General features: G+C 48.7%; 1 protein-coding gene across 1 annotated transcript in view; it reads right to left on the bottom strand.

Annotated features, from left to right (window-relative positions):
- Positions 1–13034, bottom strand: part of LOC309685239 (E3 ubiquitin-protein ligase TRIM36-like) — a gene marked incomplete at both ends in the record, with an annotated part of 31635 nt that extends 18601 nt beyond the window's left edge. The window contains one exon of the mRNA XM_082501044.1: positions 12939–13034. Within this exon, the coding sequence (XP_082357170.1) occupies positions 12939–13034 (96 nt within the window). The remainder of the gene's footprint in view (positions 1–12938) is intronic.
- Between the last annotated feature and the right edge of the window lie 10889 nt (positions 13035–23923).

The following is a 23923-nucleotide window of genomic DNA, read 5'->3' as shown; positions in this document are numbered from 1 at the left end:
GGCTGCCCACAATCAGAAGTTGACTCTTTGGTACAAACTCCCTCCACACCAGTCATCACACAGGGGGGAAAAAAAACAACCAAGCTATTGTAGGGCTCAGTATTACCCATTTCTCCGCAGCTGGGCAGAAATACACACTTTTGCGGCTTTTCCCACACTGGAAAATTCAAAGCATTAGTACTAATAAAAAGACTTATTTTTCTAATGCCTCTGTTGGAGGGCTCCGGCACGTGGTCTGCAACGAGCGAATATCCACACAAAAACAAGCCCCAAAAGTCCCACAAAGCTGCTCTACCTCTTACGGTTTATTGCTGGGGTCCCCACCAACACCTGAACCCACGTCCCACCCCCCACACGGTACATCCTTTGCCATTTTGAACTTTGCTGCAAAACATTTTACCATTTTCCAGCCCTCTTTCTTGGGAAAAGAAAGAGGGAACGAGACAACTCCAAACCGCTCTCTTTTATTTGATTTGCAGTGATCTGACAACCCCAGCCCTTCCCGCTGCCTTAGGCTTTGGGAAACAATTCAAGGGTCCTCAGCCACCAGTAAGGAACGAGCTGTTATTCATGGGCGAATCAGTAGAAACAGCAGCCCCGATCATTAGGAGGAAGTCTCATTTTTCAGTCATGGATTTTCACGGGTTTTGTTTTCAGGCCACCCAAACAGGGCGCGCTTTTATAGCCATCAGCAATTAAATTCTCTGTCCCCTCCGGAAAAGCCTTTTCCTAAAGGCGCTCTCCTTCCAAGGGCAGACCCACAAAAAGAAGCCCACACTGCTTAATCCATTTCACAGAGAATTTCAAATGCAAACAACAATTAAACAGGACGTCTTTTCCCCGCTTCAGGGAAAGCCACTAATATAGACCTTGGCAACAGATTTAGCAAATCTATCATTGTAATGCCTTTGCATTTCCCATTTCCACCTGGAGAGCAGGCTGAAAGGACTCTCATAAAAAAAAACCCAAACCAACCACAAAACATATTCCTGTCTAGGGGGTAATTTTATGAAACGATTTGAACACCTTAACGATTTGAACATCTTTTTACAGGTACAAGGCAACAAGAAACATTCTCCAGGTGAAAAAAAAGAAAACAACACCTATTCACCTCTTTACCCCAAAGATCTTTTCACCACATGGATTCCACCACCAATACACAGCTGCTAAATATCCCCGGCTGCTGCCGATCCGTAAGAAACCCTTCAAAATACAAGAGAACGCCGAGCCCGGCATGCTGACGGTGCTGCCAGGGCTGTGAGTCAGAGCTGGACAGAGTTGCAGCCCCTGAGGTTGAAATCAGACCCATGTTTAGGCACAACCCGGGGTTTTAAGCCTCGCTACAAACCAGACCCCCGCTTTTCAAGAAAAACAGGGAGATTCAACTCAAAATAAACCACGTTCTCGACGCCAAAGGGGCCCTGGTCCATGGCCGCCGCCGCCCTTCGGGCCAGTTCCATGGGGCTTCGCTTGACCTGGAGCAGAACTCGCGGGCGTGAGGACAACTAGCCCCCTACACAAAATCTAAAAAAAAGGAAAATTTAAATAAGAGTTGCTGTTACTCACCCACCAAAGCCTAACCACTACAACTGGCCCTTTCACAACCAGGCCTGATCGCAGAAGAAAACTGAAATATCCCAATTCCCGGTTCACACACAAGGCGTGGAGCTGCCCAGACCCCACGTGTGGGCTGGGGAGATGGGGGGCTCTTCTCAAATCCCGCAGGAAGAGAAAGAGCAGGAGTGTTTTCCCAGCCCTGGAAGAGGCTGTGGGGAGAAGGTGGGAGGGAGGAAGGAAAAGGCTGCCCAGGAGTGGAGTCAGGGGAAGGAGAGGGCTCCATCCATAGGGGAAACGCCATTCCTGGCCACACAGGAGGCTGTGGGGCCGCCCGGGGGACGGATTTGGGGGCTCTCCCTGAGGAGAGCCTGTGGGGAGGAGGGAGGCGGGGGCCGCCCCAGGGCCGGGGCCACTCCTGGAAGGGGAGGGGGGGATCTCCAGCCGCCCACGCGGGGCTGCCCGAAGCCTGAGGAGATGAAAAGAAGAGGAGAAAAGCCAAGAGTTCCCTCACCGCCATCGCCTCTCACAGCCCCGGCCCTCCCCGCCGCGCCTCATGGCGGCTGTGTGCGGTGTCACCTGAGCGGGGGGCGGGGGCTGAGGCAGGAATATGCGGGAGGGGAAGGGAAGGGCGGCGCCATTTTGAATGGGAGGAGAGGGGAAGGGGGGGCGAGAGATGGGGGGGGGCGAGAAGTGGGGGGGGGGGGGGGGGGAGCGAGGGGAGTAGGTGTTGTGTGAGGGGGGAGCGAGGGGGGAATGGGTTTTCGGGAGAGGGCGGTTTGCAGGGCTGTGAGGTGTCTGTGAGAGAGGAGGCCCCGGAGGGAGGTGAGTGGAAAGGGCTGTGTGTGAAAAGCTTTAAGGACAGGCCGGGCTGGGGAAAGGTGGTGGGCCCTGAGGGAGGGCTTGGGGACCGGGGCTAGAAGCGTGGGTTTGGGGCAAAACTCTGGGAAAGAAACTGCAGGACAGGGCCAATCTGAGTATACAGTTTAGCGAAGCTTCAAGGAAAAGGTGACCAAACGCGCCTCTTGTCCTTTTGTGGGCTGGTTTTGTCTAAGTTATTCATGCGAGTGGACTTTTGCCACATGGGATGGGAACTTTCGCTTCCCGGGATAGCTGATGCCCCCGGATAACCACTGCCCGCGAAGCACTGCGAAACCCCGTGATCAAAAATGAGAACAAAGGCCGGGTTTTGCCTCTCAGAAGGATCTCTAAGCCCCATCTCCAAGCTATTTTCAGTACCTTTCTGGTTGTTTTCTTCCCCCCCATCCCCGTGATGTTCGTCGGGGGGGCTGGCGGAGCTCTGCAGGCGGATGTCCGGCTCTTTTTGGGGAGGGCTGGGATGGTTTCGGCCTCGCATTGCCCGACGCGGAGAGAAGCTGTGGGGCGGGGCTCGTTCTCCTCGGCGCGGCCCCGCCCCCTCGCTCGCGTTTGCCGCGGCGACGCAGGGGGGCGTGGCCCGGGTTTTCGCCTCGGCACATGCGCGGGTGGGCGGACGTGAGGGGGAGCACTTCCGGTGTACGGCGTCGGGCGGGAGCTGCGACGGTCGGTTCCGGGGGAGACGGGGGGACCGGAGCCGAGGAGGGCGGGAGCGAGCGGGCGGGGCGGGGGCGCGGCGGCGCGGAGGTGTGCAGGGCCAGTTCGGGGGTTTGTGGGGTGGCGAGACCGGGCTGGGGGGCTCGGGGGGCGGTCTGGGCCTGTTTAGGGGGGGCGGAGCCGAGTGGGGTGTCCCCGGGGGAAACAGGGCCGTTTCAGGCCACCCCCCCCCGTCCCCCGCTGCCGCCCCCTCACCCCCCGCTCGCTCCCCGCAGGTGGCGGCAGCCCCGGCCGCAGCGCAGGGTGCCCGGGGCCGGCCTGGCCGGGCGCTTGGCTCCGCTCTGGGCTCCGCTCTCAGCCCCCCCCCCTTCCCCCGGCAGGTCAGCCCGGCCGTGCCCCCTTCGCCCGCCTCCAGCCCACGGCCGAGTCCCCCCAGGTACCCCCGAGATGGGTCGGGGGGTGTCAGCGCTGGGCCCCCTGAAGCGGGGGTGGGTGGTGGGCACGGGCATTGCTGGGAGCCCGTGGGCAGCCCTGGGACCCCCTTAAAGCCCACGGAGAGCCCCGGGGCCCCCTTGTCTCCCCCAGAGCCGACGGGGAGCCGTAGCTGTGGAGTCAGCTTAAGAGGTCTGCCCTAAGGACTGCTGCTTTTTGGAGCGTTGGGGGAGGGGGAGGGTTGTCGGTGTGGGGAGTGGAGGTGTGTGGGAGGAGTCCCGTGTCTTGAGGGAGGTTTGGGGATGTTGAGCAGATTTGGGGGAGTGGGGGAGGGGTCCCCTCACTTGGAACCCCCTGGTTCTTCTAAACTGTGGGAGGCAGCGGGCGTAGGGGGAAGGCAGTAGAGTGGGTTGCTGTGTTTCAGTCCTTGGTTGAGAGTCAGCGACTGTGCTCCCTTGCTGCTCAGCAGACTATTAGCTCCGTGGGGCTGTTTCTCCAGGCAGGCTACGACTACAGAAACGACCCCACTTCCTCAGAAGAGTTGTTAGTGGTGACGTCTCCTGTGAATGTATTGCCTGACGTTGGATAGACCTGGCACCACGCAGCAGCTCAGAGCCCCACAGCGTATGCTGCCATGCTCATTTGGCTCCATCAAATCCTCCGACCTGAGAATACCAAAGGTACGGAGTTGAAACGGGCCCTTCCTCACCTGCTGAGTCAGATGAACCTTTTTGTGCCCAAGTTGGCTGGGGACTGCTCCTGCCTCGCCGCCTTCAGGCGGAGCATGGCTGTGAGCAGGGGAGCTCAACACACAGTGCTTGCTGATTGCACCTGCTCCCTCGGGGGAGCACCCGCAGGGGTGGGATGGGAGGAGGGAGGACAGCACGAGGGCTAGAGACAAACATTTTATTTCTTTAACGTTTCACATAGGGGGTACCCGAGAGGGGTTCCCGGCCCCACACCCCACAGCCGCTCAGTATTCGGGGCACTGTTGGTCTTCTGGGCCTGGCGCTGTCACCACTTGCAGGGTTGGCAGAAGCAGACACGGCTAGTGGCATCTCCACCAGCCCTTCAGGTAGCCCCACAGCCAGGCGCAGCCCTGCCGTGGGCATCTTCCTGCCCTGCACAGCCCTGGGTCTGCCTGGCCACACTCCCTGCCCGTGGTCTTGCAGGACTCCTCCCTCTTTGCCTTCAAGGCCTGGAAAGCGCAGGTGATCTCCCGCACGACCTTGTCCATGTCCATGGCTGGGGGCCTTCCGGGGGACAGTTGCTCGTCCGTGGGCCTCTGTGTCCTGTCCATCCCCTGCTGGGGAACCCACTCTTTCTCGGTCCCTGCTGGCAGCTCCTGTGGAGGCTCCTGGCTGAGGACCAGCCCCGGTTTCCCCACTGCCCCACGAGCAGCCATGGGAGAGCGGGGTTGTCCTGAGTGTGTGAGCACCACTGGCTCTGTTGCTGCACTGGGCCAGGGCTCCACGAAGTGGTAGAGGGAGCTCTGGGAAGAGGAGCTGCTCCTCAACAGGCTGCTGCAGTCCTCCGAGTTGGCCAGCGAGCACAGGCTGCAGGGGCTCTTGCGGTGGCCCTTGGGGGGCCCAGGAGCCCGGGGGGTGCCTGGACCAGAAGGAGCTGTCCCCACTGATAGGACCTATAGGCGGGAGAGGAGGGCAGGGGGACCTGTGGGCTTGGGGGGGACAGGGGGTAGAGAGAGGCATCTCTGCTCGGATGGTATATGGTTGGCAGGGAGCCCAGTGGGTCTTGCGGGGCCCGGTGCTCCCTCCTCGCTGCCTCCTCGGTTGCCCTGCAGAGGAGGAGAGAGAAGAAACCCGCTGCACCCCGTCTCCTCCGCTGGAGCCCGCGGGCAGCACCCCCTCCTCAGCAGGCGGGCAGGGCTGCCCAGCACAGGCAGGGCAGGGCACGGGCTGAGGGTCTGGGGCAGGATCTGGGGGTCTCCCCCACACTCCCTGCTTCTCCTGCGTCGACTTGAGCTCCTATCCTTCATCTGCTAGTCAAGAAGCTGCTGAGGGAGGGGACGGAGTGAGCGGCCGGCAGCCCCCGGCACAGCCCCGGCTCAGGGCTGCCGTGGGGTGTGGGCTGTTTGCATGGTGCTCGGTGCCAGGGACACTCACCGCTCTGCTCCTCTGGGCGGGCTCTCGTGTCCGTCGTCCCTTGCTTTGGCTTCTTCCAGTCCCTCTGCAGGACCCCGGGAGCTGGGTGAGATGGGAGCAGCTCCCAGCCCCGCGCCGCAGCCCCCCACCCCTCCCCACGCTGCGGCACAGTGCGGTGCAGCAGTCGCCTACCTGGAGCCGCTTGGTCCGTAGCACAGAAGAGACTGCGCTGAGCCCCATCAGAAGCATCACGAGCGGAGCCAGGTGAGCTGTGGGGGGGACGTTGGAGTCCCTCCTGGCACCAGCTGCGGTGCAGCCGCGCAACCCTGGGGTGCCCCCCATGGGAAATGTTAAAGAAATAAAATGTTGGTCTCTATCCCTGGTGCTGTGGTTCCTCCTCCCATCCCGCGGCTGGGGCTGTGCCCCCGTCAGTGCCCGACCCAGTGGGACAGGCTGGCACTGCTGGCACCCACCAACCTGGGGGGGTGGTGGTGTCGGGGGAGCTGGGTGGGCTGGAGAAAGGGAGGAAGCACCTCTTGAAACCATCTCGGCCCTCCCCAGCCACAAAACCCTCCCCAGAGGCACCAGAGGGACCCCCAGATCCTTGAAGGGCTGCCCCAGACTCCCTCTGGCCTGCAAGAGTCCCCCCCAGGACCCCATAAGGGCAGCCCAGGACCCCTTACGGACACCCCAGTGGCGTCCCAAATCTGGGTTCTTTACCTGCTGGGCAAGCCAGTAACACACTGTGTGGGAGCAGCCAGCCAAGCCGGTTTCAGAGCACAAGAGGTGAGAGGCAGGGAGCTGCCGTCCCACTCAGCTCCATCTCCGCCGTGCCTTGGCTGTGCAGAGAGAACTTGGGGGCATCTGCAAAACAGCTCAGCCCGGGCTTATCTCAAGATGGAACAGAACAACCAAAACCAAATGGCCCTTAACAAACAAAATGCCCCGAGTCCCATCCCACCACTCTTCCCGTGACGTTGAGCGCCGGACATCACAAATTGGCAACAGAGACTTCGCTATGGCACCACCAGAGGGAAATATCCCAGACAGTGTAATCCACTCCGGCATAATCCTGCACCCTCACCGAGTCGGGAAATATAAACCGCAGGGTCTGGGGAGACAAATGGGGAATCCTCCAAGGATACAGCTGGCCCCTAGGAGATCCGTCCCCCCCATCCAGGACGCTGTACAGGGTAACTTCCCCGGGATGGAGCGACCTCACCTGAGAGGGAGAGGGTAAGTGACTAAGAAACATCCGTACGGTATAGGGCATGCGATTGAGTTTGTGACTGGTGCACTCTTGTAAGGTATTAATATTTAGCGCCCTTGTGGTTTGTGTTGCTACTTGTCGGGGGCATTTGTAGCTCGCAATGGTGGATCCCGCTAATTTCTTTTAAATTGCAATAGTGTAATCGCCATCGCACACACAGAACTTGCAATAGTGACGTATTGGACCCGTGAGCGAAGTCCAAAGAAATAGTTAATTTGAACCTCTCAGTGAAGCCCCTTTTCCCGTTTTGTCACACTCCCCGAGCCACTGGGTAAAGCGACACCTGGCAAAAAACCCACCACCACCCCAAAAAAAACCCCACACCACATCCCCCACTCCCCACCCACCCCTTCTCCCCCCATCACAGCCATGGGGCAAACTCCCACCACCACCCCCCCAATCTCAGCTCGGCCGTGACCCCCCCGAGACACTGGAACGAAAGCAGCGGAGAGCGAGCTCAGGCCTGTGTGAGCTGGAGAGATTTCTCTTTGTTTTTTGATGTTGTCGTTGGGTGGGTTTTGGTTGGTTTTTTTCACAGAACACTTTGCAGTGTGGTGTCGCAGCCCCCAGGGCCGGCGCTGGCACCGCCACCTCACCCCCGGCTCTCGTCCCTTCTCTTGCCCGATGGCTTTCACCACTTTCCTTGCTTGGTTTAGTTGTTTTTTTTTTCCTTTTTACCTTTCTTTTTTTATATTTGGGGTTTTTGTTTCCTTTTCCTTTTTTTTTTCTCTTCCCTCCCCTTTTTTCATTTTCCCTTTTTTTTTTTTCCCCACTTTTTTCTTCCCCCCCTTTTATCTCCTTTTTCTCTTTGTTCTTCTTTCCCTTCTTTTTTTTTCTCCCCCCATTTTTTTCTTTTGGTTTTTTTCTTTTTCTCTTTTCAAATATCTCTCAAGCTTTCTCCGAATGAACAGCCCCTGGCTCTCAGCCAGCGGAAGGAGACTATGGAAGAGCCCTGGCACCCGTGGGATTGCCTTCCTTCTCCTGCCTCGCACTCAGTAAGAGTGTGTTTTCCAGCTCTTTTTTTTTTTATTAAGAAAATAAACAAAAATAATGCTCCAGCTATCAGTTTTACAAGGCATAGAAAATCTCTAAAAGGGAAACAGAAGCGCAATGTGCTGAGGTATGAAAACCTGAGGTAGTTTTTGTGTATGGATGTGTGTGTGTCATTTGGGGTTGAGGGTTGTGTGTGTTTTATTTTTGAAATTAAAAAAAAATAATAATTTTGCTAGTGTTTTGTTTTTTTTTTTTCCCCCAGCCCTGGGCTGACAACCTCTTGGAAATCTGTTTTCCCCCCCTGCCCCTCTTTTCCCACCTTCTCTCCTTGCAACCGGGATCTTTCCCCAAAGCGTTTACGGCCGAGCACGGCCTTTCTTTAACCTCTAGAAAAGCCGGCTTGTGCTAAAAAACAAACATCCCCCTCCCGCCCCCACCCCCTCTGAAATGAAATAAATAAATAAATGAATAAAATCCTTACAAAACTTAAAAATCGCCGTTAGTGTTGTTATCGTTACATTAATCCTAAAAACTGATGAGCCGCTGCGCTGTGTGCCGCAGCCCAACCTCCCCCCCTCAACGCTGGGTGAGCTCCTCTGGCCATGCCTGGGATGAAAAACCGGTGGCTTTTAGGAAATAAAAAATAAAAAATTAAAAAAAAAAAGAATAATAAAACCTCTCTTTCTCTCTCTCTCTGCCTGTGTTAGTCCAACTGAAGGGATAGCGTCGGGAGGCGAGGGAGGAGGAAGGGGGAGGCTGTGGGATGGAGAGAGCGCTCCCCGTACCCCTCGGCTGTGCATCCTCACAGCGCTGCGGGGAATGGGGGGGGGGTGTTTGGGGGGGTCTTTGGTTTGCACAGGGTGGCCGTGGTGGGGGCTCAGCCCCATCCTTACAGTGCTGGGGAGCACGGGGCTACCAGGCGCAGAGTCCCTCCCCCAGTGAGGTGCTTTGGTGCGTTGAGGTGTTAGATGGGGTGGCACAGCCCCTGCCCGCCCCGGGAGGGGGGACACCACCTCTCCGGTGGCACTGGGTGGGAGGGAGGGAGCAGAGCTCTGGGAGCCATGGAGAAAGGTGTGGGGGTGTCCCTCATCGTGGCAGCCCCCAGCAGCCCTACCCCGCCACCCGGCCACCCCAAGGGACACCCAAGCCCCATCTTGGTCCTCTCCCCGTTGGGTGATGCCCTTCCACCCACCCCGGAGGTGCTCTCCTCTCCTGCGGGGGGGACGCCCAGCGCTCGCCTGGCTAGAGAAGCACCGGGGGGGTTGATTAGGGGGCAGCTGAGCTTCCCGTTACAAGGGCGTAATTAGTGCACCATTAATAATGACTTTGGCTTTGCTAACCAACTGCGGCGAGGCCCCCACCCCGCTTTAGCACGGGCTTCCTGATGCCAACGCCTCCCCGAGCCACTGGGTAAAGCGACACCTGGCAAAAAACCACCACCACCCCAAAAAAAAAACCCACACCACATCCTCCACTCCTCACCCACCCCTTCTCCCCCCATCACAGCCATGGGGCAAACTCCCACCACCACCACCCCCAATCTCAGCTCGGCCGTGACCCCCCCGAGACACTGGAAAGAGAGCAGCGGAGAGCAGCTCAGGCTCGTGTGAGCTGGAGAGCTTTCTCTTTGGGTTTTGATGTTGTCGTTGGGTGGGATTTGGTTGGTTGTTTTTCACAGAACACTTTGCAGTAGAGGACAAAAACGTGGTGTCGCAGCCCCCGGGGCCGGCGCTGGCACCGCCACCTCCCCCCACCTCCCCCCACCTCCCCCCTCCCCCGGCTCCTGTCCCTCCTCCTGCCCGAGGGATGTTCCCACTTTCCTTCCTTGGTTTGTTTGTTTTTTTCCTTTCTACCTTTCTTTTTTAATATGTGGGTGTGAGAAATGCGCTCACTGTATTGAATTTTAGTCCGGGGCAAATTCGGTGGAGCAAAGAATATTTATTGCAGCGCTGGGAGTTACACAGGGGGTTTCTCCTCCTGTGCCTCATTTTTTCCTTCACAAACACTTGTTTTTATTTTGTATTCCTTATACTTATTCATGTTTCTTCTTGGAACATAATTTGCATAATCAGTGAGTTTTTGGAACGCAACCCACCCCCAAATACATAAACAATGAGTTCTGGGAATGCCACCCACCCCCAAATACATAGTCAATGAGTTCTGGGAATGCAACATGCCCCCCTCCCAGGCGGCATGCTTCCTCCGGGGTCTTCCTGATAGTCCATGGAGGGAGGGCCAAAGTCTTTATCACCATGTCCTTCTTGTGGCTTCTTCACTCCTTACACTTCTGTGGTTATCTTAGCTAACTACACCACCCTTTGTTCTGCAAATTTTCGGTAGTTCTAACTGTTGCTTTCGTCTGATATCCTATTTAAAACTATCCCTCTTCCAAACGCACAGCGAGCGCACACCCATCTTAGCTGAAGCCATAGCGAGCACACATTCATTTTTAGCTGAAGCAAAATTTTTGCCAAATTACTTATTACAATTCCACCCTTTTTCTTTTTATCATCTAATTTTGCTGAAGCGTTTTACATTTATCTCGCAGGATTCTTCTATTTTAGCAAGAATTTGAGTGGCTTCTTCGAGGTTTTCTTCTTTCTTGGTTTTTCTCAAGATCATGATTTTCTGAGGAGTGGCTGCCACTTGCAGTCTTTGGACTACACTGTGAATTAATCTTATGAAACAGGATAGTTAAACAAGGCAGAAATAATAAACTTTCAAAAGGCACACAGCAGAATCAGTCTTAATTTCTTCCACCAAGCTATTTTCAGTAATTCATTTCACCAACTGGCATTTACCATTGAATTTAGAATGCCCAGTTTTTACATATCCAGAACAACTCACCCGGTGCCTGCTAAAACTCTTTCATTGTATCTTCTACATTTTCTTAATATTGTGAGCTGTTTTTCATTCCTGAGAATGGATTCATACCCTCCTTCTTACGTTTAAAGAGACTACTTTTTGGTACCCGGGTGTCGTGGTTTAGGCCAAAATCTGCTACTGGGACCTGGCGGACCTCAGATGGGACTGACAGAATGTTTTCATTAATTAAGAAACGAAGTTACTGAACAAAATTGGTTCTGTTTTACCTCAAACCAGGACACCAGGTACAATTTTTGGTTTCGTTTTGAAACGTTAGGTATGACTTTGGTTTTCAAGGTAACCAAGTTCGGGTGAAATTTGAATCTATTTTTAAGACTTTATTTTTTACTTGGGGTCTCCCCCATTCGATTTGAAAAGTTCCCCCCCTCCCAAGTCAAACAGACTTTTCCAATTACTGTGGAACTTATCACCCACTTGTTAGGCCTCCTTTTTTTTTTTCCCTTTTTTTTTTCTTCATGGTGAGGGTATAATTCTATTTCAGGATTTCAATCGGACTTAAACTTGCACTTCTCCACAGCCACTCTTCAGTCATTAAAGGTCCCCCCACAGACTCAGCAGTCAGTCACATTTCATTCTTTAGCTATGTCTGTTGCTAGATTTAAAAACAAGTTTTGTCCAAGAGTGGGGAATCCTAACTCTTTTTGTAACTGTTTTTGCAGCTTCTTGGTATATGCTCTTGTTTTGTACTTTTAATTTTTTTTTCTTCTCTGTTTTGTGACCTTTGTCACGCTCTTCACTAGTTCTTCCTTCACCATATCTTGTACTTCCTCTTTGTCTGGAATATCCCAGTGACCTGCCTTAGTGAAGCAGAGCCTCTTTTTTTTTTCCTTTTAGGACACCTTACTTTTAATCTTGTTCCACCTATTCCTAAATTCTGTCCAACTCAATATTCTTGTCCGCCGTATTTGCACACTTTTAAACTCTCACCGGTATAACATTGGTGATTGATATGTGTGTGCACAGTCATAGTATAAAAGGACTATCTACCCCAGGAGACCGTCTGAGAGCACTTCTGGCATTCGTCACCAGATACTAGAGATACCACTAGTGATAATACCACTAGAAGTGGAGGTCCAGCATGGTTTATACTCCTACCTCTCGTGCCTATTGGGGTGCCTCCAACAGCCGAGAAATAGTTCTTCTTGGCAGCGAGTACAGAGGCCAACCTGGTCTTGCCCTCCATCCTCTTTAGTTCGGTATCTCTGATTCTTGTGGCACAGTAGGGTTTTTTTCTTCGGTCCTGGAACTCATATTGGAGTTGATATTTTAAGGATCTATAAACATTCTGGTTGGGTCGGTCCACATTACGTAATTTTCTGTGGATTCTGCAACAATAATATCTAATCTACTTACACTTATCTATTGGGGTATACTCACATCAGATCCACTAAAGATCGAAGACTTGGGAGAGGTACTGCTCCTGTCTGCCACGGGGACCTAAAATGACCTTATTACAATTATTACACTTAAACTGTATATACACGCAACAATTACAATCACAGCAAAGTAGGGTCAAAGGGGTTGGATGCCACTCTAGTCTGAAGGCACTTTCAAGGCTTTTGCTGTCTCTTGCTCTCATGCAGCAGTACTGACTCTTATGCATCTTCTGAAAGCTCTCCAGGGCTTTTTCCTGTCAAAGCAAAAACACCAGACTTCCTTCTCATGGTTAATTTCCATATGCATACTTTGAATCTGTATAGATAATGCCTTCTTTTCTCTGGAGATAATCTAAAGCTCTCTTCAGAGTGTATAGTTCACAACTCTGGGTTGACTAATTCGCTGTTAATCCTTCTTCAATTACTGCTTTTTTTTTTCCCTTATTGATGACGACATAACTACTTGCTCTCTTTCCATCTATACATCAGGAGGAATCATCTATAAAAAATTTTTTGGATATTTTTGTTGTTGTTGTTGTTTTTGTTTTATATATATATATAGGGCATCAGTGTGTTTATTAGGTCTCCTCTTATCCTGGTTTGGTAATTTATAAAGTCTAAACAATCATGTTCCATCTCCCCACTTGTCTGTCTATACAAGAATTGTGAAGGATTCGTGTTTCCATCTACTACGAGGGTAAAATCATTCCTTTCTATTAAAATGGTTTCGTACTTCACAATTCTGGAATCTGTTAACCACCGGCCAGAATTCTGAGATAAGATAGTTCTCACAGTGTGGGGGGTATATGTACGATTAGGGTTCTTCTGGAAGTTAATTTTCAGCTCTCTTCTACTAATATCGCTGTGGCCGCCACTGCCTGTATGCATGTGGGCCACCCCCGACATACTGGGTCTATTAATTTTGAATAGATATGTCACCGGTTTTCTTTCTCCGACGCATTCCTGCATTATGACTCCATGCGCTATCCATTCTTCTGCGTTTACAAAAAGGTGAAATGTTTTTTATAGGGAGGGGAGGGCTAAACCCGGGGCTTTTATTAGCTTCTGCTTTAATTCTTTAAATTGCTCTTGTTCTTCTTCTGTCCACTTTATTGGACCTTCTTTTACTAGTTTGTCATACTAAAATTTTACTAATTGAGTGTATCCTTTAACCCATAATTTACAGTACTCTAGTAACCTTAAAATCTTCTTTATTTCTCATTTCATTCTTGGGACACTTAATGCTGTAATTCGTTCTGGATTGATTTTTCTTTTTCTTTCACTAATTAGATGCTCTTTCTTTCTTTTTGTACAAACTGCAGTTTTGTTGTTGAGACTCTTAATTCTTGTTCTTCAAAAAAAAAAAATTTCAGCAAACATATCGATGTATCCTTCTGACTTTTTGCTCTCTCTCTCTCTCGATACCAAGAGATCATTCACATATTGCAAGATTCTTACTCCGAGTTCTGCCTGGAACTCCTCTAAAATTTTCTCTAGTGTTTGTTCAAATAGATTTGGGGATTTTGTGAATCCTTGAGGCAGGGAGGTCCAGCAGAGTTGCTGCTTCTTCCCGGTGTCTGGATCTTCCCATTCAAAGGCAATTTCATAATACAAGACTTCTCAGCTCCTGAGTCTACTAAAAAGGTGTAAATTTCCTCCTGGGGGCCTAATTTTAAATTTATCAAGGGATCACTAATTCTTTCTTCCCCCAGGAGGTAGAGCCTTTGACACCCTTAATTGATAGTGTATTCTTCCTGTTGACGTAACACTCCATCTCTCTTTTGCCTGGGACACTCTTTCTTCAAATGTTCTTCCTGCCCACAATAGTAACACTTTCTGCTGTCTGGGGCTCCTGATTTCATTCATATGGGCTTTTTTAAGCGGTGGCAGATGGGCTCCCTGTATCTTGTATGGTCTCATCCCTGGCCCTGGATTCTGGAGCGCTGTAGTTTTTGTTATTTCTTTTACAGTCGCTACCATTAGTTTTGCTTTTTCCCTCTGCTTCTCTTCATCGCGCCTCACATATATACTTTTTGTGCTTCTCGTAACAACTCATTGATTCTTCTCTTATGCCAGTTTTCCATCTTTTTCTTTCTTTTTTTTTTTTCTTAATATCTGGCCAGGCATGGGTGACAAAATTTACTTTTTAATAATTCCTGGCCAGCCACAGTCTCTGGGTCATTCTTAGAAAACTGCTAAATATTCCTTCAGAGCCTCTCCAAACACTCCGTCGGAGATTCCTCTTTCCCTTATTTACTTATTAAAAGTTTTGCTCGCATTTGACCCCGTCAGGGCTGCTTCTTTAATTCCCTTTATAATTAACGTCCGATAATCAGACACGTTTCTCCTTCTTGCGGGGTCATTTTGATTCCAATCAGGTCTTTGTAGGGATAACTTTTGGTCCCCCTCCACTCTATGAACGTTTTTCCTTTCTTATATTCTCATCCCTGCTAAACAAATCATTTATCTGTCTTCCGGGGAGAACAAAGTTCCCATGATGGATTGCATTTTTTCCCAAGTGTATACATTTGGACTTAAAAATTGGTCTAATTGTTCTGACAAACTTAGGAGATCTTCCAACAATTTCTTCATTTCTTTTTTAGAGTTCTTGACTTCTGTACTGGTTAGGGGCACATTCACAAATCCTACCCCATTTTGAACTCCTGGCATCGGGGCTTCCCATAAAGGATGCAGCCCGGTTGGTTCCGTCATCTTCTCATTTTCTTCCACTATGGACATCCTCACTTCCCGCCTCCATTTCCTCTGGCTTTCCCTTCTAACAGGGACCTGAGGCTCTTTTGCACTTTCTGGAGGGTCTGGGTTATATGGGGAGGTAAATATTCAAGAGGATCCCAGACTGGTCTCTGGTCTTCCTCCTTCTCCTTTTGTATTTTCCATTTAAAAACCCCTGCAGCTCCTTTCCAACATGCTGCATACTTGCTTTCTTCTTCATCAAATGGTTCTTTAGAGTTAACGTATATATTTAGTGCTTGACACAGCCACCCCTCTATAGAATCATACTTTGGCCAATACTTCTCTGGCCTTATGGGCTCTTTGGTCCATTTAAACATACAATATATAATCTTCTTTCTTTTATCTTTATCCCGGGTGCAGGACTCTCCTTCCTGCCCCATTGTAACAACATCCTCCCTAATGGACTGTCTGGAGGTATTCCTGGAATTTCCCTTAAATTCCTTTTTACTTTTCCCTTGTCCCAATTTTTTTCCCCGGGGGATCTCTCAACTCCAGCCTTTCGCTTCGTCTCTTCACCGGCCGGTCTCCTCGCGGAGATACGGAACCGCGGTTAGAAAGACTCCGCACTCGCTTCGCAGATCTAGTCCGCGTCTCATTCACACCACTCTCAATCCCCCGTCACCCCGCCGCCCGAGTAGTACTTAACAGTCAATTTTCTTACCCGGGTCTCGTGCACAAGTGTTATCGGCTGCCGCGGTTATCCCTGGGACCCCTCTTTGGTCCACGAGCCCCTTCGCCAGGCTGTTGCCGCTGGTCCGTCACCGAGGGCGGGGAGAATCCGAGGATTGCTGAAATCGGCAGTGGCGCGCCGTCCCGGTCTACTCACCCGTCCAAGGCTCCGAACGTGGGCTTCAGGTATCCCGGACGAGCCCCCAAATTGTGAGAAACGTGCTCACTGTATTGAATTTTAGTCCGGGGCAAATTCGGTGGAGCAAAGAATATTTATTGCAGCGCTGGGAGTTACACAGGGGGTTTCTCCTCCTGTGCCTCATTTTTTCCTTCACAAACACTTGTTTTTATTTTGTATTCCTTATACTTATTCATGTTTCTTCTTGGAACATAATTTGCATAATCAGTGAGTTTTTGGAACGCAACCCACCCCCAAATACATAAACAATGAGTTCTGGGAATGCCACCCACCCCCAAATACATAGTCAATGAGTTCTGGGAATGCAACATGCCCCCCTCCCAGGCGGCATGCTTCCTCCGGGGTCTTCCTGATAGTCCATGGAGGGAGGGCCAAAGTCTTTATCACCATGTCCTTCTTGTGGCTTCTTCACTCCTTACACTTCTGTGGTTATCTTAGCTAACTACACCACCCTTTGTTCTGCAAATTTTCGGTAGTTCTAACTGTTGCTTTCGTCTGATATCCTATTTAAAACTATCCCTCTTCCAAACGCACAGCGAGCACAGACCCATCTTAGCTGAAGCCATAGCGAGCACACATTCATTTTTAGCTGAAGCAAAATTTTTGCCAAATTACTTATTACAGTGGGGTTTTTTTTTCTTTTGCCCTTTTTCTTCTTTCTCCCTTTTGTTTTTCGCTTCCCCCTCCTTTTTTCTCTTTTTCCCCTTTTTTTTCCGATTTTTTTTGCCTTTTCCCCCATTTTTCTCTGTTTCCCCTTTCCCCCCCATTTTTATTTTTCTCTTTTTTCACTTCTTCCCCCTTTTTTCTCTTTTTCCCCTTTTTTCTTTTTCCCTTTTTGTTTTTTGCCTATTCCCCCTTTTTTCTGTTTCCCGCCCCCCCCGTTTTACTTTTTCTCTTTTTTTACTTTTTTCCTCTTTGTCCCCTTTGTTCTTTTTCCCTTTATTTTCTTTTCCCCCCTTTTTTCTCTGTTTCTCCCTTTTCCCCCGTTTTAATTTTTCTCTTTTTTTACTTTTTCCCCTTTTTTTATCTTTTTCCTCTTTTTTCTCTTCCCACTTCCCCCCCCCCTTTTTTTTTTGTTCTCTTTTAAACAAGCTCTCTCCCGAAGGAGCGGCCCCTGGCTCTCCGCTGGCAGAAGAGCCTACGGAAGAGCTCTGGCACTGACACGGGCGGGAACACCCACTCACACATCGCAGCACAGCAGTTAGTTTGGCAACACCCCCACCCCCTGTCACAAGTGAGACCCGCACAGACAAAAGGCTCCTGAGTGAGGGCACTGGGGCAGCCCCACCTTAGAAGCAGCAGAGGAGCAGAGCCGTCCGGAGCCATCAAGAGCACAGGAAGGGCTATTCAGGGCCTCATTGTCTGCGCCGAGTGACCGTCTGCTGAGAACCGCTCTGGCGGCTCAGAGCTCAGCCCCAGCAGCAGTCTGGAGCCAACGGGGAAAAGTACACTGGGAGGAAGACTGGCAGCCTTCCTCCACAACGCCCCGGAGAGAATGACCAGAGTGCTGCCTATCCCCATCGCTTTTCCAACTCGGTTCTTTTTTTATTAGAAAATTAATTAAAAAAGGATCTCCAACTCTCAGGTTTCCAAGGCACACAAAATCTCTAAAAGGGAGACACAACGTGAGGTGCTGAGGTACCCAAACCTGCCCACGTTAGTCCAACTAAAGGGAGAGCGTCGGGAGGTGAGGGAGGAGGAAGGGGGAGGCTGTGGGATGGAGAGAGCCCTCCCCGTACCCCTCGGCTGTGCATCCTCGCAGCGCCGTGGGGAATGGAGGGCTGTGTGTTTGGGGGGGTCTTTGGTTTGCTCCCCTGACCTGCTGGGGGTGGGGGAGGAGGATTTGGGAGGGGGGGATGTCCGGCTGGGGGGTTACATTCATCGGGCGGTGCTGGGCGGCACGGCGGGAACCTCCCTTGCTGTGCTGCGAGGCCGGGGCTCCCGGAGCGTGTTTCTGCTCCTGCTGCTTCACCTGCTGGAGCATTTCCCTCATCTTGCGCTGTGCAGTCTTGGGGAGGAGAGGGGAAAAGCAAGAGATGGGGGTCAGGGCACCGCTTCTCCCCCCACCACCCACCCCCGAGCCCCCACCGAGCATCTCGACACTCCCAACAAGCTGTAATTAATTTCAGGTTTGTTATGGGTTAGTCCCACAAATTGATGCAAGGAGACGGAGCCAATTAAGACTGAAGTATTTATTAGCAAGCGGCAGCAAGCAAAACAGCGCTGGGCGGCCCAGGAGTCTCACTCCGCCGACGGCTCGCACCCGTTTCCCGAAAGTCCCTGGTTTTATACTCTTCTTTTTCCGGTAGAGGGGTACTCTGCATCTGCACGACACGACTTGTTGCTAGGGGGTCGTTTTCTGCTTTCCTTTTCCTCCTGGTTGTCGCAGGGATGAAGGATTCATGTCTTCCTCACATCATGTACTCTTCGTCTTCATGAGCCCCCCTCCCCTCCTCCAAGTCTTTTTCACATCCTACTTTGTTTGCATAACCTGACCTTTGCAGTTTTAGCCTTGCCCGCTCACAGGATGCGGGCTATCTTGCAACAGCAGGTTCAGCAATTGCCTTTTTGTAAAACAATGTGACAATGCGAGTTTCTAGGTTTGGTGAACAAACAGCGCTGAGCTTATCACAACTCCCCCCTTTTACTTTTTACTACTTTGTTCATCAAACCGCTTAAGCGCTTGTGCTTGAGCTTTTATTGTGCTTGAGATAACCTACTGTCCAGACGGTCCTTGAGCGACTGGTTGGATCAGCAAATGATCTTCTGTTACTTATTACAATCATCCCCCCCTTTTTCTTTTATTTACAAGAAATTTGCTGATCAAACCTGGACAGTACTTCACAAGCTGCATTTAACTCAGAGTTTTCATCTGGTATAATCTTCATTTCTAGTTTTGATTGCTTTATTACCATTAGTTGCACTGTTTTTAACCTGTTCTTAACAAAAGCTACAAATCTGTTAACAATAACAAGGCCCGAAGGTTAGAATTAACCACAGTATTATGAGGGGCCCCGCCAGGGTGGAAATTAAGGTAGTTAACTATGGTGCCAGTTGAAGGGTTGGTGCTCATTTCTTGAGGCCGTGGTAGTGAAAGGATACCAGCTTTCATTGCCCCACTGTTTAATACCTCTCTGCCTGTCCTCGTCTACTCTCGTGCAGAGAGCAACGGGATATCAACATCTTCTCGGCAGCAGCAGGTAGTCTTCAGGGGAATTTTCTGGCTTTCCTTTTACCACGCCTTTCTCACTTTAGTAACTCTGCTGTTAATTTATCAATAATTCTTAAATATATTTCCACCTGTTTTGTTGCTGGGCCTGTTTCCAGAGGAATCTTACAGCACACTGTCTTAAGGCTCAATACCAGTTCATTTCATATACCTCCCAGGGTTCAGATATTGATAGTTCCCACCCCCAAAATAATTTACAGATTTTTGCTTGACTTTCTGATTCCTGATATGTCAGATTTTTGCGACAATTCATACAGCAAGATTGCATGTTAAACGAGACACATGACTACTTCTTACCAAACTGCACACTTGCAAACAACCCAACATAGGTGTCCAGAAGTATGGTGCTTTATACATGGTTAAACTATCCGTTACTTCTCTTCTGGAAAAGTGCATTTACCAGTCTTGTTCCTTAATCTTACTCAAAGGTCTCTCGGTTCCGACGTCATAGTCCACCTTTCTGGGAAGATAGGTCTTTTTATTCTGCTAGTGTGGGTCTATCCTTTCTCCGCTGTCCGTACTGCTGTATCTGTGTTAAGTAAAACAACAAAAAGGTCCCTCCCAGCGGGGTGTTAAAGATGTTTCTTTTCTGGTTTTGGTCAACACCTGATCTCCAGGTTGGATTCGGTATATGGAAATGTCCAAGGGAGGTCTCTTCTTTTAGTGAGTTCTAAAATATACTCCGTTAAGATTTCATCTTCGACTTTCAGGTGTTTTACTAATATTCTGAAATCGTAAGGCATCCCATACAACAATTTAAAGGGGGATATACCAGTATCTGTTCTTGGCTGAGTTCTAATATGTAGTAAGGCTAATGGCAAACATATAACCCAATTCATTCTCATCTCTACCTTCAGCTTGGTTAGATGTTTCTTTATCTCCTCATTCATTCTTTCTACTTTCCCAGAACTTTGAGGATACCAGGGAGTGTGGTATTCCCATTTTGTTCCAAATAATTTAGTTGCTTCTTGATTATTTTGGAGGTAAAATGTGGGCCTCTCTTCCAAGAGGACTTTAATAACTGTTTTCGCTGTAGTTCTTACCACCGAGAAGGCTTCTACAAAGATCATCAACCAAGACTAATAGATACTGATATCTCTCAACCTTCGGTAATTCAGTAAAATCTACTTGGTTTTTTTTTTTTTTTTTTTTTTTTTTCAAATGGTCTTTTAGCCAATTCACGCCCTTCTTGTACTTTTTCTTTAAGTTGTCTCTTATTCACTTTGTGACAGGTTAAACATCCTTCTAAGAGCCTTTTTGCTAAACCGTATATCCCGACACAGGCATAGTTAGTTTCAAATTGATCTACAAGGGCTTGAATTCCTCAATGGGTTCTGCTGTGTAATTTGTTAAGTATGCCCCGGGCTAATTCTTTTGGTAGGATTTCCAAAGGTATGTACCACCTCAAAGGCATACTTGGAATCCGTATAAATAGTCCCAATTTTATTCTCTAAAAGTTTTTGGTGCTTTCAACATAGCATATGATTCACAGGCTTTTGCAGACCCAGCCGTATTCAATGGCCCCGATTCTCTTATTCGAAAAGTGTACTTATCCATGATGGCATATCCCGATTTTTGTTTCCCTTCCACTACCCATGAGGAGCCGTCCACAAAGAATTTTTCTCCTTCATCTAATTCTTCTTCTTCTTCTAAATCTTCTCTTATTTTGGTCTGTAGATTTATTAACTGGAGACAGTAGTCTTTCTTTGGGCTCTCCGTATAAAAATTGGGCCGGATTTTGAATGGAAGTCATTTCCATTTCTAATCTAGGGGAGTTAATCAGAATTCTCTCATACTTCGACAACCGACTGTCAGTAAGGCATTTATCAGCTCGTTGTTGCAACACTCCCCGGATGTTATGGGGGGTATATACTTTCAGTTCACCTCCTAAGGTGACTTTTCCGACCTCCTCTATCAATAATGCGGTTGCCACTACCACTTGCAGGCAAGTGGTCCACCCCTGGCTTACAGGATCTAAGATTTTAGAATAATATCCTACAGGTTTTCTCTGCCCTGCCCCTCCCTGGGTCAAAACCCCATATGTTGTTCTATTATCCACATTGATGAAAATTTGAAAGGGTTTACGGATATCAGGTAAGCTGAGGACAGGTGCTTCTATCAATTTTCTTTTTATCTCTTCCCAACGCCTCTCGTCCTCAGAGGTCTACTTTACTAGTTCATTTTTAGTTAATTTCGTTCATATAAATATTTTACTTTATTGCTCTAATCTTTTATCCATTGTTGACAGTACCCTAACAATTCTAATTGTCTTATTTGCCTTTTATTAGTAGGTATTGTTAGAGACAAGATTCCCTTTACTCTTTCGGGATTTAATTTCTAATGCCCCTTTGTAAGCCAGTGCTCTAGATATTTTACTTCTTCTGTAAACTGTAATTTAGATCTTGAAACCTTTAGTCCCTGGAGACTTAGAAAATTTAGCAACTTAATGCTTTCAGTTCTAACATCTTCTTGAGTTTTTCCAGCAATTAGTAAATCATCTACATATTGTATCAGAATCAACTCTTGAACTCAAATTCCAAAGTCTGTGGGCAGTATCCCTTTAAATTTGATATGCTATTGTAAGCAGCACACCCTCTACACAGTCAATTTTTTGCTGACAACAAATTGTAAAAAATAGGGAAACCTCTGAGGTGTGATGTAGTTTTAGGAACTGAAGAGCAGCTTTCCCAAAGTTTAGGACAAGTACCAAATAATATTGCACAGCTTAAAATACAGTTGTTTACGTTCTGACTTCAGTACAGTACAGCTTAACTGTGAATGTAAGGAATTAACATTTTGCATTGTGAGCCAAATTATTTGTGGCAGAAGGTCAAACATCACGTAGAAAATATAAACCTGGATGTTTTAAATGTCAACTTGTTACAGGACTTGTAAGCAAACTTTAAAAAGCTTAAAAAGCTGTTGGCCTCACTTTTGAGGGCTCCAAATACTCTTGCAAACCAACATTAATATTTCTGACCTATACAGACCGTTCAACCCACTGTTCCCTAAAAAAGCTATCAGGCAGTAAGCATATTGTGAAGTACACATGTTTATTTAACATTCCTAAAATAAGTTGTATCTACATACTACATAAATGAATGAAGTCTTAATATAAAATAGAAAACTGCATTGACAGAGGAAATCAAAGTCCATATGGAGTTACTGATCGAAGACCTTTTGTTTATGAAATTTTACAGCCATTTCTATAAATGATCTCTTCCAAATTAGACGATTTTTTTCTTTTCTCCTAATCCACACCATTTGGATGACTTTAGAAACAGTGGTGTTCATTATAAACTTAAAAAACAGTTACAGCATCTTCTGGCGCACAAGTGGCTGTGGAAAATGAGACAGTCTTTTTTTGTTCTTTCAGAGTGTTCTCTGCCATGTCTGCGGTTTCTTTCTGTTTGCTTTTTGTTCCATCCACTGGACTTCCAAACGGAGAGGTGAATTTGATTTCCACTGGTGGAGGTGACCAACTAACTCCAAAAAAACCCTGTTCTCTAACAGCAAGACTATGGATAAGAATTAAAAGGCAACGACTCACGAGAAACTATGGATTGGCTTCTACCTGTGGCTTCTTCCCCCCCACCCCCTCTAAAATCAACTACAAAGCTATTTAGGGGTAGTTAACATGAGAACTGAAGAAATGGCAGGAAATAAATGTAATGCAGTAACAACCCTGAGAGCAGTCTTCTACGAGAGGAAGTTCTGAAGGGGAATTAAACTACTTGGTTGGCTGCGGACATGCACACTGGGCGTGTTCTTGCCAAAAGATCCATTGCTCTAGCTAGTGTGCTTCCAAAAGGAGAGGTGAATCTTGTTTCCACTGGGGGAGGTGACCAAGGACCTTCTTTTCTTGTGGTTCTGCAAAGACAGAGAAGTATCAAATTGATTCTTTTATTACCAACAGTATTTAGTAGAGGAAAAGAAACCCCGTGGAGTTACAAAATCAATGCCAAGGAATTATTTATGGCCTTCTTTGTAGACAGGATCAAGGCAGAAAAGGTACATCAAGAAGCTTCCTTCTGCTGTCATTCCTTGCCAGACTGCCCCAAGCATTCTCAGTCACTATTCGCAGGAGCTTTTAGAGCCCCTCCCACCTCCCAGGTTTTAAGAGGCAACCGTCCTCAAATGGTTTTCCAGAGGGAACCGGACAACATGGCCAGAAACAAGCAGTTCTCTTTACTCGTTGTCTGACCTTCTCCTGCATTCTATAGGGAACTAAAGACCATAAGAGTGTGGTTTCATAAGGTGGAATAAGACCTTAGATAGGCAGATAGACAGACAGACGGATAGAAGAGTGCGCCATCGTTGCAAAGAGTAGTGCCCACTTGCCCTTTTCTCTCCCATCCCTCTTCTGTTTCCATTAGAAAACTAAACCCCTAAGTGGGGAAAACGGTGCCCAGCAGACCAGCAAGCTGCACAGGCTCAGAAAGTCAGAGCAGAACTGTAGAGCCAAGTGAGGAAGAGGCAGTTCGGTGGCTAAAAGCTGAATCGCTAGCACGACAAAGGAATGCAAATAAGTGCTCAAAAAGAATTTCATACTTGCTTGCTTGCTTCATTTTTGATTTTGCAGCTCTCCCTCTCTTGAGTTTTGGCTTTCCTACAGACTCTCGGGAGTTGGTATCCTCCTCCTCTTGAGTTGGAAGCTCCTGTGTCAAGGCAACAAAAACATTACTCGTGCACAAGTTCTTACACTTCTACAGAACACAAATGAATGTTTCTTTCATGAAGAAGTCATGACAGAGTGATTCCCAAAAGCATGACAGTTTCTCTCCACAAAAACAAACCTTCCCTCTCAAATTCTCCTACCATCCTACAAGCTGAAAGTCTGCAATTAAGAGGTAGCCCACCAAGTAAGTTTAAAGAAAGCTACTCTGCCTTTTGTTAAAGGCAAAGCAACGCTTCCTAATTCTTGAC

Source organism: Vanellus vanellus (assembly GCF_965231255.1).
Source record: "Vanellus vanellus genome assembly, contig: HAP1_SCAFFOLD_36, whole genome shotgun sequence".
NCBI classification, from domain to species: domain Eukaryota; kingdom Metazoa; phylum Chordata; class Aves; order Charadriiformes; family Charadriidae; genus Vanellus; species Vanellus vanellus.
This window is presented reverse-complemented; position numbering and strand designations above follow the sequence as displayed.